At 38.9% G+C, this 18,005-nt stretch overlaps 2 protein-coding genes across 8 annotated transcripts in view; one reads left to right on the top strand and one right to left on the bottom strand.

Moving 5' to 3' along the window:
• NUP210 (nucleoporin 210) overlaps positions 1–12,308 on the bottom strand; it is a 94,099-nt gene extending 81,791 nt beyond the window's left edge. Inside the window, exon 1 of one of the 2 annotated variants that reach the window (XM_068960240.1) lies at positions 12,108–12,308. The gene's annotated coding sequence lies outside the window, so the exon portion shown is untranslated. The remainder of the gene's footprint in view (positions 1–12,107) is intronic. The other variant, XM_068960239.1, reaches the window with a different exon arrangement.
• A 13-nt stretch (positions 12,309–12,321) lies between these two features.
• HDAC11 (histone deacetylase 11) overlaps positions 12,322–18,005 on the top strand; it is a 32,804-nt gene continuing 27,120 nt past the window's right edge. For 3 of the 6 annotated variants that reach the window (XM_068960242.1, XM_009688162.2, XM_068960241.1), the window contains exons 1-3: positions 13,126–13,223; positions 14,384–14,532; positions 17,764–17,864. In XM_068960242.1, coding sequence (XP_068816343.1) covers positions 13,141–13,223; positions 14,384–14,532; positions 17,764–17,864 — 333 coding nt within the window. In that variant the 5' untranslated portion in view covers positions 13,126–13,140. Of the gene's footprint in view, positions 12,559–13,123; positions 13,365–14,383; positions 14,533–17,763; positions 17,865–18,005 lie in introns of those variants that run through there. The other 3 variants (XM_068960244.1, XM_068960245.1, XM_068960246.1) reach the window with 3 other exon arrangements.

Here is an 18,005-nt window from a genome sequence, read left to right as displayed (position 1 = left end):
AAGTTCTTTAAACACCTCAGATTATAGGAGCTCCAAAAGTGCCATGCTGTCTTATATAACTAGGCATCTGACATAATTCATAGAGAAAGGAAAGAAGATTTAAAGTAACTGTATAGCATGTAGTTTCTCTTTGTGAATTCTTCTCTCCATCTTTTTATGCAGTAGCATTGTAAATTAATTGCAAGGATGCCAATTTTAGTTCTATGTTTATCATATGAAATTACACATAGATTCCCAATAGTATGTTGTATGAAGATCTAAGTTTTTGGAAATTTTTAAGTTGATGACAAATTTTTTTTTTATTTATTGGTTTTCATTTCATAAATAGAATCTTCTTTGTTCATGACTGAGTGCTGTAACAGCTTTGAGTCTTTGAGCATTACCAAATATTTGAATAAAGATTTGTTATTATTTGAAAGTTTGAGCCTTTTGGCTCAAACTAATTAATAGGACAGGATGAAGGAAAAAGCTAGTGAATTATTCATTAACATTTGGCTTAATTACAATCAAATGACCCTTTCAAATTGAAAAGTAATTGGTGAAAAGCAGAAGCCAAATGAGATTTTTTCTGTATAAATAATGAGTAGTCCTCATAGTTTTAACTTTAAAATTAAATTAGAAAAAAAAAAGTACACTATCCATAGCTTAGTTTTGTAATATGATGTGATTTTGGAACATGTTCTATTTAACCTTCATGGAGTTTTCTTTCAGATCGGATCTTACATTTGTTTAGCTTTATGGACTGTGAGTAATTCCACTGCATTAAAAAAATTACACTGAAAGTTCCATAAAGATTTTTTTTCCTTCATTTTATGCCTGATTTCCAGCTTGCATTGAAGTAAACGGATTAGTTATATTCCAGGACTATGTGTATGTGCAAGTACTATATTTGCAGAACATTAACAACTGCTTAGAAACTTGAACACTGTGCATATGTCAGTCTCTTAACTATGCCCTTTTCTTAGTCCTAGAAAAGGATATAATTTAACTAAAAACAATTCAATAGTGCACCTGATATTTCTTCAGTGCAATACCTATCTGTAAAATAACTAAATATACTATTGGCTTTCAAATTTCGTAAAAATTGCATCATTATGATTACAGACATTCTGCTCCTCAATAATTTGCATATGCTTATCTTTGAGCACTGTACGCCCTATGAATTATTATATTTAAATTGCATCTTTTGCTATAAATTGATCCACATTGTGAAATGAGCATATGTGAGAAATGGATTTATGGCCTAGGATTTGATTGCAACTGTTAGCATTTTGCCAGTATTGTCCTGAATCCTGCTACAGACTGCGTTCTGTTCTACTGGCATTGGATTGGTGCAGGTTTAGACTAAACTTAGAAGACTAAGCAGGATATCTTTTTAATTAGATAAATCTATGTTTTTATCAAAGGAGACTGTAATGAATTGACAACCAAAACATATATTTTTAACATTTCCCCTACTTAAATAAAAGATAAAAATGAAAGTAACTCTTCTAACACATTAAAGACTACAGGAGACAACACATTACTCCCAAAACAGAGCTCGTCTGTCCTGCAAGCATAAGCCAGGGCTTCTAGCTCAGGCTGGTGACCTGAATTTATACCTGGCCATTGATTATATCTGATCAGATATTTGCATATGTTATGACTTTACATTTTGTTGCAGTTTGACATTTACTTTTCATCTGTCAGTGTTGCCTTTTTGCCTGATATCAGAGCAACTCCCTAGTGCTCTAGCCTATATCGATAATGAATGAATAATGTTAATTACATTTCAGTTATGGTATTACAAATGAGTACTACATACTAGCGTTAATAGTGCAGTTGAAATAGACAGATTGGCTTTGCGAACTACTGAATTTTAGGTTTGTAACACATAAGGAGTTGCTTTTCCATTAATGAACCAACTACTTGCATATCAAATACTAAATTTGGAAGGTACCAAAAGTTTTGTGTTTGCATGGAACTGTTCTTCATCCCCTTCCTCCTTCCCTTTTCTCTCAGCTACCCCTTCTGTCCTGGTTTATAAAAGAGTAGACAAATGTGATTGTCTAAGAATTAACAAGGCAGGTAAACTTTTCAGTGCTTCAAGGCAGACACCAGGAAGTGGGAACATTCTCTAGAAAGGTCAAATTAGCATGTCTGATGCCAAAATTAAAAAGGGATAAAGGGCACCTCTCTTTGACTACATCACTGCTGGTCAGCCAATCTATACAAGCACTCCAGTAAGCAGGAAAGATGAAGCATAATGCACTATCAAGGCATATTGATGCGCTCAGGAGAGTGCACCCATCTGAGTAACTTACATATAGCTTATTACAAACCCAGATAAAACAACTCACAGTCTTCTGTTTCTGGAACTATGCATTCACTAAGGAGTTTGCTTCTAATTACCTGTCACTTTACCTATCTATCAGCTAACCTCAAGTCCAAAACACACTATGAGTTTTACAGTCTTCTCAGGAGGGCACTGGTATATCCTATCAATGGAGCATCTACAGTGAGATGAAAATGATCTGTGATGGCTGCTCTCATGCCTGTGGCCTTCAAGTTCTGTCTATTTAAACATATTTGAAAGTATGAAGAAGGTGCCTCCCCAAAGACTTAGCTGTCTTGACAATTTACGTGAATGAAACATATTGCAACTGTTAAATTTACGTGAACGAAACACCTGCACTGTGGAGATGGGAACGCTGGGTTTTGTAAGGAGGTTAATCTGCTCAGGGAAAACTACTGTTTACTTTTGCTTTGTGTTTCACCAAACACCATTTTTAGTCATGCAAATATCCAAATAAGCCAGTAACAGCTTGCCAGAAGACAAGATGTTACAAAACCTACAGATATGTTCAAACAAAAATATGCTAAAAATATATGAAAATTAAAAGAACAAGCACTGAAAAGTTAGGAGATGCCAGAATAAGGTTATCTGTGCAAGTTTAGCATGCCTCCTCTTCCATATGTATGATTTTGTAGTCTTTGATTACCTATTCAGATAGTGCTGGTACAAGGACAAGGACCTCTTTGAGGTTCTGTGCCCTATTCAAGGGCACAGAATGGATGGTGCTTTGCTATTTTGCGTTCTCATTATTCAAGTATGTGCCCTGAGGCCTCATCTACTGTACATGATTCAAACCATGCCCCAGAGAAGAATAATTAATTTCCTTTTCTGTCACATCCATCCATCCAAGAGCCAACGCTAGTGACCTGATCTCCCCAGCATCCCTGCAAGCCACAAAAGTTGTATTAGACACAATTGCAAGAGTGCTAATAACACTAAATATAGTGATGAACAACTGAGCCACAGAGATAGACAATTTGTAAGTAACCACTCATTTTAAATGTCCAGTTTTAGGGGCAAACTCAATGATTTCTAATACTGATATGTTTAAATTCTGCTCTCATTAATTTTAGGCACAAACAATTCTATAATTCCATCCATACAGCTCCAGCTTTACCCCCCTCAAGAGTGCATAACTAGTGAGCATCTATGCAAAGCTGTAGTTCTAGTTATAAAGAACTCTGCTTCAGCAGCAAGGTTGATACCACTCTCAAATGAAGAGAGCCTGGAAGACAACAGACATCGCTGTGTATTTTGGTTCACCACACTTGGCAATTAATGGGTTTTTATATATATATATATATTTTAATATATGTGAGGTTGCATACCTCTGGGATCTCAGCCAGGTTTCAAACAGAAGATTTTTGTCTCCCTGACAGCAGCCATACAACCAGAGGATACATGGATTCTATAAGGACCAAAAATTTGAATTAAAGCACTGCACAAGGTTGACCCTGCAGGACTTTGTCACCCTGATGGTAATCCCTTATTTAGTCTAAAGAACAAATTAATAGCTAAACTTGAGAGCTAATATTCCTATGAGCACCTTGCTGATTAGAGAGGACTGGGTGGGAAAAAGAAATGGGTGCCTACGACACATAGCAGGTCAGCAGGCAGGGAGCTAAGTTGCCTTTACCCACTGGAGTTTTTTTTCCAGCTTTCCTGTAGGTAAGGGAACTAAGAAAAGTCATCCAATCCTTGCTGCTGTATTAAAATGCCACTACCACGAATCAAGATGATATTAGCTGCAATTAAAGCAGTACTAATACAAGAATTTGTGTAATCACAGTAGCTAAATGAGAATGGTGCTAATTGCTGGTCACTGACATACTTCAACTGATGAGCAGCCTATTAGCCTTAGAAATGAAGGATGTTTAGTACTATCACACTGTGTGATCAGCACATATCTTTGTGAAAACAACTTCCTGTGGAATTAAAGTGAGAAATGAGCTGCTCCTTAAACAGAAAGAGACGTTTTGCTGAGACAGTTGAAAAATGTGTTTTTGTTTTGCTCTAGTTCTGCCTGATAGTCAGATGGAAAATAACGGAGGAAAATGGAAGAGTCTTACCTTTTTCTGAAACTCCCTTCCTCTGTGTGGACATTATGAAGGCTCCTTGGCTTAGATGCTTTCCAAAAAGCAAGTATTTTTTAAATTGGGATTGCATCAGGATGCACTAAATCTGTCTACATTCCCACATCCACCATGGTTCTAGCAGGGTTCTTTGTAAGTAGGAATTTTTATTGCAATACAACTAAGAAATGTTATTTTACTTTGAGGAAAATAAACACAGAGATCACGTCCCAGACGTGGGAATGCAATGTGGCAGTATTTACCTCAAATTATATTTTGGATAGATTCTGAATGACAGCTGCTCTGACCACTCACTAGAGCATCCCAGAATCACGCTCTAACTACACAGAGCCAATGTGCGTGCTCCTTGGCCACTGTATTTGCCTGCTGACAGGGTTTATCTATCTTTGCTTCACGGATTCCTGGCTTCCTTAGGAGTTTCCTGGGTACAAACCACAGTAAACACTGTTAGAGAGTCCTTCCCATTCCTACCAATGACTCCAGGCAGACTATCCAAAGCTGGATCAATAGTAATTAAGTCAATTTTTAAAAATGTTGCTCACAGTGACCCAAAAAGGGAACTTAAAAATGCCACTGGGAAGTTCCTCAGGGAGTTTGATCACCATGACAAGGGCTTTTTTCCCCACACTCTGTATATAAACTTCGAACATCCCAAGCATCCTTCCATGTATGCCACTCTTCTGCAATATTTTGTGTAATAGCTTGGGCTGCTCTTGGTTCTTTGCTTCAATAATCACAGTTTGGCTTGATGCAGTGATTTGAGGTGATTATCTCAAAAGCTGCATTGCCTTATTCAACTGTATTTTTACCATGTCTGTATTCTTACAATTATTACATCATAACCATCCAGAAACTGAAACATCTGTTTAATATTGCCAGCCATAAGGAGACAGATTGTACTAGCTACTCATTTGCTAAGATGGGAAATCCCATCTTAGCAAAATGTTGATATTAATTTGTGATGTCTAATAAATTCACCTTTCAGTTGTGCCATATTTGAGATGAAATGAAACATCCAACCTAGTTATTCCTAGATGTAAACATCTCATGGTGCCGGTAGAGAATTTCAGCTGAAGACTTTTGACTCTGAAGTAGACTTTCTGGATAGTTCCAAGATAATCAAACCTTTAAAGCTTGGAACAAAGCTGATCTATTTGGAGAGGCTTTTTTTTTTTTTTAAATTAATGTGGTGTCTTTGCTTTTGTTGACTGTGTTCAGATAAATATTGATAGTGACATTTCTTCATGGTATCTTTTGCGGCATGATTATATTACAATTTATGAATTTAAGATTAGTACAAAAGATATTCAAAAGGGTTAATAGACTGGAAAATGTCTTAAGTATCTGTTTTGTGTCATACTAATTTTTTCCACAAGCAACAACTCACAGGGTTTACTGAACCACTGACTTCCCTTGAGACATTAGAAGTATTCCTTATCACTGCAAACATTAATTATGCTGCTGATAGCAGAAAATTCATGCTCCCAATTATTGTTTGCGTGCTTGGTTTTAACCTCTTCACTGTAGTAAAGTAATAGTCAAATATAACTGCTTATATATTTAAATCAAGTTTCCTTTGTATATTAACTTATCATTTTAGAGATGATTCCTTCATGGGAATTAGAAATTTCATGTGCATTTGTTCTGCAGTATAAGCTTGAAAGTCCTTGAACTATTTACTGTATAATACATTTTCTGAAGAACGTTATAATGCCGAGAAATGTGTAATGTGTATATAGAGGGCTTTCCAAAGGTCCCAATTAATCTTTTCTCATGAAACTTTTGGACTGGGCATTTGAATCTTTCTCCTACACTTTGTTCCAGTGGGAGTTCTCCTATTTTACTTGTTGATATTTTTAGAAATATTCCATAAAACTGCATTTCCTTCCTTTTCTTTTTAAAAAAATATTTCATTAAATACCAGAGCATACATCGTTACCTATAGAATAGGAAATGTATGTGACGCCATCAGAAACAAAAGGAAGCACTGAAATATGGAATTTAATCTTGTCCTTGTAGAATAAGAAATAGTACACTTTTAAACATTTTACCAATGTTTTATTACACTTTTACCACCAGCTAAATACCGTCAGCTCATACAGTCAGCACTATCTGAATGGATTTCACATAAAATGTAATTGGAAAATACAGGACAGAAATTTGTATTTTACTTCTCAACTTTCTTGTTTATCATAAGCAGACTAAATATCACTTACATTATCAAAGCACTTAGAAATCAGAACAGAACCAACGTCAACTGAATGTGCTTAGCTGAACATGTTAATTATTATATGAGAAAATGTTTAGTGCATCTGGTGTTCTTACAGCTGAATATTATGAAAACTTTACACATTATACACAATATTTCTCGTTTTGATAGATATCAGAGTATTAGCCTTCGGTTTTTCACTATCACTAGTACTGAAATTACGGAATTAAATACTATACATACATTTATAAATATGCTTTAAGAGAATGCAAACAAATTAAGGCAGGGACAAATTTGAGGTAATCGAGATTGTGTTATCAATTTAATTCTGTTTCTCTCCTATGCTCATGTTCACCCTGCTAAGGATCTAGTTGTGCCTCTGAAGGGAATGGCAAATGAATTAGTGTTTTGAAAAATTTTCTCGCTTTGAAAAGCACCTCATTGCACTAAATACAATTTTCTCCATTTTAATATTGACCTACAGTTATTTATGCTGTAAGAGAGTAAAGCAAGTCTTACGGCTTCTTTCACTGGTCGGCTCAAGGCGTTAAGCAGAATCAAACTAGTGCATTTGAAAGGCCTATTTTAAGCCTATTTTGAATAAACCCTTGCTGGGATTAGAATCATCTGCATTCTGCTGCAATAGACTACATTTCTCATTTTGAGAATGGCATGACACTGAAGGCGTGAAGTGGTTAGTGATATCCTACTCTATTGTTTTAAAAATTGAAGATTTTGGCTAGATGTAATTCAGCAAGGGAGAAGGACTTAGGCTAATAACAATGAAGATAAGACTGCGAGGAGAATAACGGTATATTTAAGAAGTATTCACGCCCTGCATTTCCAGCTGTTTTGAGCAACAGTAAGAGAAGAAAACTGTAACAGTTTCTGAGCTATAAAAAGCACAAACCTTTTTCTGCTCTGCTGGACTATAGGAATCAATAATTTCACATTCTCTAGACACCATGGAAGTAAATGTCTGATCTTAGTTGTGACACCACATGACAGATAAAAGCCTTCAGGATCAAAGAGATTAAAGCACCACAGGTTCTCAAAATGTTATTATTTTTTCTGATCAAAAAATATTTAGTAAAATTTCTGTGGAAATTCATGTACTGCATTGCTATTAAAAACGTTTACAGGAGAAATTAGTCCCAATGTAAATGAAAAGTCCATTTCTTGCTTTATATTCCTTTAAAATGTGTTTCATCCCTGATTTGGAGCACATTTCTTCATGCTACCTGTTTCAAGAGCCTAAACTCATAATAATTTGATAGCAAACTATTTGAAAAATCTCTTCTGTCAGTCTTAAGGATATATCTCATCTTAATGTAAGGGTATCTTGCATCTCACTACTGAAACAAAATGAGTTTATCTGCATACAGCTTTCTATAGCGCGCTCTGCTGTGGCAACAGACGGAGGTGAGACTTTGGAGGTAGCTAAGTTGCCTCCTTGTAACGAAGGAGGGTAGCTGCACGTGTCAGGCCATGATCAAACCTACTGGAATTATTCCTGCTCTTCCAGTGCAATCCACCAGTGTTACAAGCAAATTCCAGCTGGGAAGTTGCTAACAGGCTAAAATAATACTGTAAAGTGCAATGACTCTCAATTTGGCACCAGATTGCTTCTCCTGTGAGACAGCTGACCCAAAGGATTCATCACTGAAACGGATTATGGATGACTGGATCCGTTGTCCCAATTTTCACAGTATCATAACATTTGCTATCACTGACTTTTATCTCTAACTATAATCCTACTGTTTCTTGATGCAGTAAAACCCTTATCACGTTTCACCATTCACCATAACGTTGTAGTCATTTCACCATCATGCAACATCAGAACTAAAAGGTCATCATCTATTCCATGACAGGTTGAGAAGCTGATGAAGGTTTTTCTTCATCTCTGCAAATCAGGTAGACTGCCAACAAACATCCCTCACTCTTCTATCATCACCATCACTATCAAATAAAAGCAGTATTGATAGATTCTGTTCTACTAGAGAATGGAGGTGCCACAGATTACACAAATAGATTTAATAAATTGATGCAATTACTGGCAGGCCTAACCAGCCAACCTCTTTCATACAAGACACCATTCAGATAAGATTTTTCTGCTTGTCTGAAAGTTGGTTTTTTGGTAGTAGTTCTGACTCTAGGATCTGTCTTCAAACGGATCTGCACAAGTGGATCCCTGCACTCTAAAGAGAACAATAACATAAACAGCTTGCAGATAAAGACCCCCTGGAATTCTTTACATCATTTTCAAACGAGTCACGTTATTAAAAAAAAAAATTTCTTTGGAAAGAACTCCTCTCTTCTCAACGGTGCTTTTTATGATTCTCAGCATGGAATGAATGATCTCCTGGACGATGAAGGGCACGTTAACGAGCCAAACCTTGAGAGTTAATAGGTTGCTGACTATTTATTATAACAATAATACGCCTGTATTCAAGCATGCAGCAACTAATCAACTCCCTTACAACAGGACACTAGTGTTATCCATAATATTGTCAAAACCACTCAAGTTGCACTTTGTCTCAACAGAAGCAGAACTGTATAAGGGGAAAACATTTCCTTTGTCTTGCGAAGACAGAGCTATCGGTCTGAAAATAATGTCAGTATATTGTACAAGCTGGGTTGTAATTGGTCTGTTTCCTCATTTTTACTGTGAATTTGGGGACTACTTTTGAAGGATACCAAGAAACTTAAAGAAGACTATGTTCTATATGGTCTGTGATCATTTTCTACATGTTATAACAGCATACTTTTATTCTAGGAGACTTAGGTCACGTTCCTACACTTGCTGCTGACTTATGTTTGTTGCTGTGCTCTTCTAATTTGTAAACTGAAGACTAGAACTCAACAGAACTATTTTTCAATAAGAAGTATGGATGCAATTATTCCAATACATTCTGTGAATGCATGTTAATTTAAAAGTTTCCCGAGTCTGATTTTTTTAAAAGAAAATATTTCACTTACATATATTTTTAAATAAACACAATTTCAGCATAACCTGACTTCTATTTTAAAATTTCACTTAAGTTATTTTAAATATTGCAATGATGTAAAAATTTGAGCCCCATTTTATTTAAAAAACTTTTTCAGAGTGATTAGCGAGCCAAAAATGTCATTATTTGATCAGGGTCATTTTCATGCGTATTCTGGGCCTAATTCATGAGGAAATTGTTACCTTCCTACATAAAAAGACCAGATTCAACAACAACACTATGCACCATACGATTTGTTTAAAACCTGTTGGTAGTATAATTGACAGCAATAAGGCTCACTGCCATAATGCAACTAAGTGCAATTTTTTGCACAATTGAGTTGTAAATTCTCTGGAGTAAGGACTGTGTGCTAACAGCTGGCTCATAGGGTATTCCAAGCCCTTAACTGGAACTCCTTGGAATTATTGTAGTATTACAAAATAACAATCAAAAAATGACCAAATGAGAAATACATGTAGAATGCAGAGAAATCACTGAAAATATTTTATATCTTATAATATTTTAAAACAGTGTGCCCCACTCTGAATTAAGTATACATCTTGATCGTATTTCTCTTAATGCTGAAGCCAAAAAGAATCAGACTACAGCAAGAGTGAACAGTCATTAATCTGAATATGTACAGCAGCTTCCTGGGGAGCCATCAAGAGAGCGCACCTTGGCAACTGATGGAGAAAGAGAAAGGTACTATTGGGTAGCCTGTTAGGATACAGCATTACTTGGGCCCCGTCTGCAAGTTAGAAAAACCCAGCTTACTCTGGCGCAAGAGAAGGAAAACAAAGGCAATGAGCATCCCAGCTAAGCAGAATGAACGAGAGGACACTGTCACTTGATTTTTTTAGGGAAAAAGTAATAGGTAAGTAAACTTTTCACTTTGAGAGGTGCAACTGTCATAGCCTGGATCTTCATGTTTTTTTCTATGCGCTCTGCCATTAATCAATTTACAACATCCAACAAATAAGGAAACAAGTTTGCCAATTTACTTTTAATTCAACTTTAAAAGTCAATTTATATGAAAATGAAATAACACCACATTATATTTGTAACTAATTAACCAAGTGACACTCACATGCCAATTAAGCACCAAGCATTAAGCAGTCAGTAACAAGGAATAAAAGGTAGATACACTGAACTAATACTGAAGCATGTGCACCAAAGGCCAGAACAAAAAGAAATGTTAATTAAAAGATAATGTCAAAGGAATAGAGTGTTTTCTTGGGATAACAGCCTCCTACTGCTAAACAAATACCAAGGTGAAGTCCAGGCATCCATCAAAACTGAATGCCAAGCCAAAGGTAGCATATTTTAAGAGGAAAGTCATTTATCTGGAACTCTCATAAAAAGACATTTTTCCTGAGAAAATAATAATTCTGTACATTTATCAGTTGTTTGATGGATATTACTGCTATTGAACCATTTAGCACAATGGTATTATTGACTAGCTTGTACAATTACACAAGAAATGCTTTTTGTATATACTCAAGTAGGACAAGTAAAGTACGCTTAGAAATCAGCTTTGGGCCTGAACCTAGGTTATTTTTCTGGTGTGCCTAGTAGCTATGAAGTTAGAAATAGTATTCCTGAGATAAATCTTGACATAACAGATCAATAGGAGTTCTGCTACTAATTTAAATAAAATCATTATTTTCTCTTTGTTTTCCTTATTCTGCTACTGACATTCTATGTCACTTCACTCGCTGGCACCTTGTTAATTTTATTTTGAAATTAAAGTCATATTTTCCTGTCTAAAAATACTATAAATGTGGAATTGCTTTTAGATCCTCAAAATAAAATCACTGCAGTAGGTGACATAAATCCCTTAGTATAAGGGGTTTAAGTCTTCTAACTTTCATGGCATTAAACTAATTAATTTTCCTGCAATCTCCTAGTTTCTTTTATCTGGCTGATTTTGCAGTTCATCTTCTACAGTCCTTATTTGTCATTAAGGTCACGTAACTCTTACGTGTAAGCTAGTGTTAAAAACATTTTTCTGTGAGCAGTGAGTTTCTACACGAGTTTCTACATATGAGAATTGTCACTCCACCACGTTTCTGCTAGTTACGTGTTTTCTGTCGGCTCTTACCTCCTTCTTACAAAAACCACTAGTTTGCCTTCATAAGGCAGAAGCTCTCCCCAAACGCCCCAGCTCCTCTCCCGCGCCCTCACTCAGCAGCGCTGTGAGCTACAGCTGCCCCAAGCCCTGCACACCGCCGGCCCAGCCCCAAGGCCGAGAGACACGCGGGCTCCTGCCCCGCCTCGGGCTCAGCCTGGCCCCGATCTGGCACCCCGCCTCACACGTAGGGGCCGACTTTCCTCGGGGGTCCGGGAAGGCGACAGCTTTGACAGCTCCACACCTCCGTCAGGCACCGCTGCGCTTGGCCGTTGTAACGCGTGTTAACAAGGGAGCGAGACCGCGCAAATCCCATTTCTGTAGGAAAGCACGTTTTAAAAACAGCTGACTTTACCTTCATCAATAACGTTTTCCCGCGGCCTCTGCGCTACTCCTGCCCTAGACCAACGGCCCGGCCTCGGCCTCGGCCTCGGCCTCGGCCTCGGCCTCGGCCTCCCTCAGCCACGGCCTCCAACGCACCCCGCCTGAGCCCGGCTGCCCCAGGGGACGACGGGAAATGACTAACACCCTCCCCCACCCCCCCGGCAACAGCCGTTAACGGCCGCCGCGGGGGATGCCGGGAAACGGCCGACGGCCGCGAAAGCCCTTAACGGCCGCTCGGCCTATCCGCCCTCCCTGTGGGGCGCCGCTGCCCCGGGAGCGGCCGGCTCGGCTCGCTTCGGCTGCCCGCCCTCCTCGGGCCGGCCCCTCCGTGTCTCCGCCCTCGAGGCGAGGCGGGGCCAGGGCGCCCCTTCCCCCGCGCGGCTTCGCCAGCGCTGCCGCCGGCCGGCGGAAGGCGGGGGGATGTGAGTACCGCGCCGGGCCGGGCCAAGCCGAGCCCCGCGGGGCCGCCACGGGCGCAGCCGCGGCTCTGCCGGGCGGACGGGAGCCGTGGGGCCGCTCGGGGCGGGCGAGCGGGCGTGCGTCGTTCCCGGCGAGGGCCGGCCTGCCGCGGGGCCGCGGCCCTGGGCCCGCCCGGGAGCAGGTGGCGCTGGGCCGCCAGGTGCCGCCGTGAGGGGCGGCGGTGGCGGCCTCCCGGCGGCGGGGCCGCCGCGGGTCTCCCCGGCTGCCCACCGCGCCCGGCAGCGCTGTCGGTGAGGTGGCTGCGGGCTTCTGGGAGCGCAGGCGGCGTCGAGGGGAGAGGAAAGCGGGCGCCGGCGGTGCGCTGGCTGCGGGGGCCAAGGGCGCGCCCGGCGCCGCTGTGCGGCAGGTGCTCGGGGCAAGGCGGCCGCCAGCCAGTGAGCTCGGGGAAGGGAAAACCCGGGCAGGGGGGAGGGGGCCGCATCTTTTTCTCCCAGCTTGCCTAATCTTGAGGACCCCATCTAACAGAAGCGGGTAGAATATTTTCGGGCTTCTCCTTATGTTTTATAGAAACTGCCTTTTGCTTGATGAGACAACAGAACAATCGAGTGAGGCCTGACTCAACAGCAAGTTTCTGGGAATTATGTGGGAATCAAAGCTGCAAACTGAAGTTAAAAACTTCAATTGTGTCTTTGTGTTTTGTTGTTGTTTTTTAATGGGATTTTAGAAGGCTTTTTTAAAGCATATTTAGGCTGAAAATAAGGTGTTTTTTTGTTTGTGTTGTTTGCGAGACAGAAGGCTTCTTTGTCAGGTATAGTAACTTGCGAAAGAAGCCTTTTGCCAACTTCATTTTGCAGAGCAAGAGGTGTCACAGGCGTAGTGTGGTAATGCTGGGTTTTAGGCAGAGGAAGGGGAATGAGGCTGGTGGAACAGGTGGCATGCGATCACAAATCATCTCTTTGTTCTGGCCTGTTGACCAACATGCACACGCATTTTAGCCGAACAGACAATGTGTGTATGTTTCTAAACGCATGTATGTTTCTTGCCTGTTCTTTAAAGGGGCTCTGAAGAAGGCATCTGAACTGGCTGTGCTACTGAGTTTTACAGAACACAGGAATTTGGAGAGAGATAACGGTTGTTATTGGTTAATAGAGGGGTTGTGGGCATGAGATTTGAAGTTGAGAGTATGATACTATGGTTAAGTGGTGCACAGACACAAACCCAAGCTTAATTACTTTTTCTGAGCTGGCTGTAAAATAATCCCTTTCTCCTAGGAAAGGATCCTAGAAGTCTTTTCAATCTTGTATCATTAGATGCATCATGTGTAGGAACAGTGGTTTTTGGAAACTATATTTAGATACAGACTTTAAAATGTGAGTCTAGTCTGTGAGTCTATGTAAGGTTATGTTGGCTGAAAAACTGGATGTATGTTCTAAGACAGAGTTACTGCTTAATGAGCTTGGAAAGGCCAGGGAAGGGAAGCAAATGTTTCCATTAGTTCATTTCTGCAGTTAAGTTAGTATATATAATTAATTAGCATATGTTCTTTGATCTTCTGTTATCCCTTTTTTCCCCACTATTGATTTGTTCAAGAGTTTAACTGTGCCGGTTGGAAATGAGATATGGTAATCTCCCTGATGCTGCTGCTGAAGAGCAGTTAAACACAAGCCCTCACTGTGGTAATAAGGGATATAGCATCTTCAGGAACCATTAATATAAAGATAATATCAATAAGAACTCCAAATTTGTAGTTTGGGAATTAAGTTTAAATCATTAGATTTCATATATAGTTGCTGGAAATGGTGACTAGTTTATTTTTTGTTTTTAAAGGCCTCACAGAACTGAGTTGTATCAGGATGTTCCATCAACATGTTGGCCTATCGTATATTCTCCTGACTACAACATCACGTTTATGGGACTTGAGAAACTGCATCCTTTTGATGCGGGGAAATGGGGAAAAGTAATCGATTTCTTGAAAGGTAAAATAACAAGAAGGTACCTCTTTGACCAGCATTGGCATGAAGTTAATAGGAAACGTGATTACTACTGACTTATATTAGTAACTGCCAACCTAATAGTGACTGCACTTCATTACTGCTTTTGTAGTTTTTAAGCTGTGCCCTTTTAGTTTAGTTTACTAAAGCTGTGCTTTAGTATTTTCATATGTTTACAGACTTAAATCTTAGCAAATTAAATTGGTCATTAGGATTTCTGAGGTGAATTCACTGTCATGTGTTCTGCATTACTGAAAGTCTTGCATATGCGATATGTAAAAGAGGACATTGTGCCTAAGGTTAGAGCAAACATCCTACACTGGGGCTTTTTAATAAATAGTTTTGTTTCACAGTCCTTTGAAAATGCATGTTTTAGCCCACTCTACTAAATAAAGCCCACAGTTCTCGTTTTGTCTCAGTCATGGTGTCTGTACAGAGTGAAACTCCTGAAGTGTGATTGAAAATACAAGCTCATTATTCATGCCTCTAGGGAGAGGCAATTCTTTAATACTAGTCAGAGTAACTAGTTTTTGTTAATTTCATTTTGGCCCAGAGCTTGACAGAACTGAGTAAAAAGGAGTATGAAGAAACATGAATGCAGCAATGCAGTAGGCTATTTTTAAATATTTCTGATCTTTACAATTCAAATGTAAGCATGAACTGTGTAGAATTTCATTGCTTGGGCTTTACAAGAAATAGGAATAGGGAATTTCTGGGAACCATTTCCACAGTTATCTTTGAAGTTAGCACCATAATCTTGACCTTAAGCCTAACCTGAGGTAGGTACAGAATACTAGAGCCTTGTGTGCACAGTCCAGAGCTCCATGTTTGGATACTCAGCACTTTTTTAATGACTAGTAAATAGTAAATTTTTGTCCTCATACACTAATCTAAAAATGAAAGAAAATATTTAAGTTTGCTCTTGAAGATCACTGCTGCTTGCTGTTCCAGTTTTTTTTTTCTATCTTTTCAAGACTAAACCTGGATCTGAAACTGAACGCAGACTCCAGTTGTGTCAAAGTGAATGGAAAATCCTTCTGATGTTAGCTGCAAGCTTACAAATGGTTTGGCTTGCCAGTCCTGAATTGCAATGCAGGGTGTACTGTGCACAACTTTATACAGCTAGTGTACTTCCATTGCTTTTATATCTGGTGTAACAAGGAAGGGAGCATTCCATTTGACTTGTAAAACTAGAAGTGTTAACGACTAGCTTGCTGTATTAAATGGATGTGGAGCATAGCTTAGTTCTGAGACTGTAAACAGTCTGGTGGCAAATAGCCTTTTTCAAGCAGAAAGATCAATGCAGCTTGTATAGACACACTCTATATCAACCTCAGATTGTTACTGTGGCAATGTTTGGGAAGAGCTTTGACATACCTCTGACTGCCATCACAAGAATTTCTGCCTGTCATTATTGTTGCTTAAAAAAACTGAAAGATGCATGCAGAAATAATTTAAAGGTTTATAAATGAAAGAAACAAGGTTAGGATGCCTACAAAATCTTGCATCTCTTCATCTGAAGTTTAAGCTTGCTGATCAAGTTTGGAAAAATAAATAAGAATCCAGAAAACCCACCATGCTTTTGCCCTTGTGAAGACAAGGGTAGTCTCAGAGCCAGGCTTGTTCCATCTATGTGATCCTTCAACAGATTTTCTTTTGTAGCTAAGTGCTGCCCATCCTATTTCAAGCTGGTTCATATGTCAATTAAACTTGAGAGTCCCTTCAGTTGCTGAAGTTTTGGATCTTCCCTCTAACAACCTTAAATTATTAAGTCTTGGGTTCCACAACCATTTCCCTAATTAATACTATGTGCCTTTTCCTTTTTGTTCCTTCTCTGTGTAAAGGCTTTTCCTCTAGCTTGTCTCTGTTTGAGTGTCTGCTTTTTACTTTCCATCTTTCACAGAAAATCAGTGTCCTCAGTCACTTTACGCTTCTTACTTTGGAAAGATGGAAGAAGCCACAAAATACTACAGGAAGCTCCTGGGATATTCTCAAGGAGAGAATATTCTCTCCTGGCTTTGCAGCAACTGCTGGCAACAGTTGCTCTATACTGTTGCCTATTGTTTCCTAGAAAATCACGGGTGAAAATCGCTTTCTATGCTTACCTTCTTCCCCGAAGATGGCAATGTGGTTGGCACTCTGACTTTCTATCTGACAAGAATGAATGAAATATTTCTCAAGTCTCAGTCAGGAAGAACATAAGCTTGCAGGGTTACAGATGTTGCTCTCGTATAGCACTTCAGGGAAAAAAAAATCTCTCGCATTAATAACTTGTATTTTTTTTCCAAGTATAAAAGTATAAGATGGGAGGAAAGGTACAGTCTTAGACAGCAGCCCTGAAATAACTAAATATCAAAATTTGTCTAGGAAGATCAGTGTTGTACCCTTATTTGTTGTTTGTCGTGATCATATGCAAAGCAACAACTTTCTTCTGCACTGCTTTTTTTTTTTTTTTTTGGACACACCTAACTTGAATAACTTTCTGGCAAGGACATCTAGATGTAGATCTTAAAATGTATTATCTTTGCCACATGCAGAAATTTTGGAGGGGTATTTCCTAATTTGCTCTTGTAAAGCTAGATATTTAAATAACCTATCTTTTGGTTGCTAAGAGGGAAAGAAGTAATAGCTGCTCGTAGGTATTTCTTCAATTAAATGTAGGTAGGGTTGTGTTGGAGTTAAATATCCCAATTAAGCCTGAGTGTTCAATTCCATGAGCATCCTAGTAGTTTTATTTTGAATCTTGATTTTCTTTTCTTTCACTTTTCTTCTCTGCTTTGATTTAGAGAATTAAATACTAATGTCAGCTGTGGAATTTCTTAAAGCATACTAAGGGATGAAGGTGAATACTTTTTGGTACGAGTGCTAGATTTCCCAAATGCATCAAGCCCTAGATGATGTTGTGGTTCTTATTGTATCTGTTTGTCTTCTCTCCCATCACTTCACTATTTGTCTTGTCTTCCAGTTTAAACAAGAAGTTAGCACACTAAAAACTTTCCTATAAACAATATTTATTATATTCATACTAATTTAATAGCTTACCTCTATAGACAGTATTTATGTGGAGAACTTGTAAAAACTGAGTAAACAAAAATGGTGTTATAGTTATTTATGTCTAGGATGTAGGAACTGCAAAGTAGCATCTTTGGCTTAACTTCCCATATTCCACCCTGCCATGATATACAATGCCAATTGTTATTTCTCTTCTTCTTTCAGAAGAAAAACTAGTTGTAGATGACTTGATTGTACAGGCACGAGAAGCTACTGAAGATGATCTCTTGGTTGTTCACACAAGGCGCTACCTTAATAAATTAAAGGTACTGTACTTACTAGTGTATTTTTCAAGCAAGTTGTCTGGAATTAGGATCAAGACATCCTATTAAGTTCATTGTGGAATCAACTTTTATATACTGTAGAATGACATCGTATTTTGAATTCAACATTCTTGAGTTGATGCT

This window comes from Struthio camelus, chromosome 14 (assembly GCF_040807025.1).
Source record: "Struthio camelus isolate bStrCam1 chromosome 14, bStrCam1.hap1, whole genome shotgun sequence".
NCBI classification, from domain to species: domain Eukaryota; kingdom Metazoa; phylum Chordata; class Aves; order Struthioniformes; family Struthionidae; genus Struthio; species Struthio camelus.
This window is presented reverse-complemented; position numbering and strand designations above follow the sequence as displayed.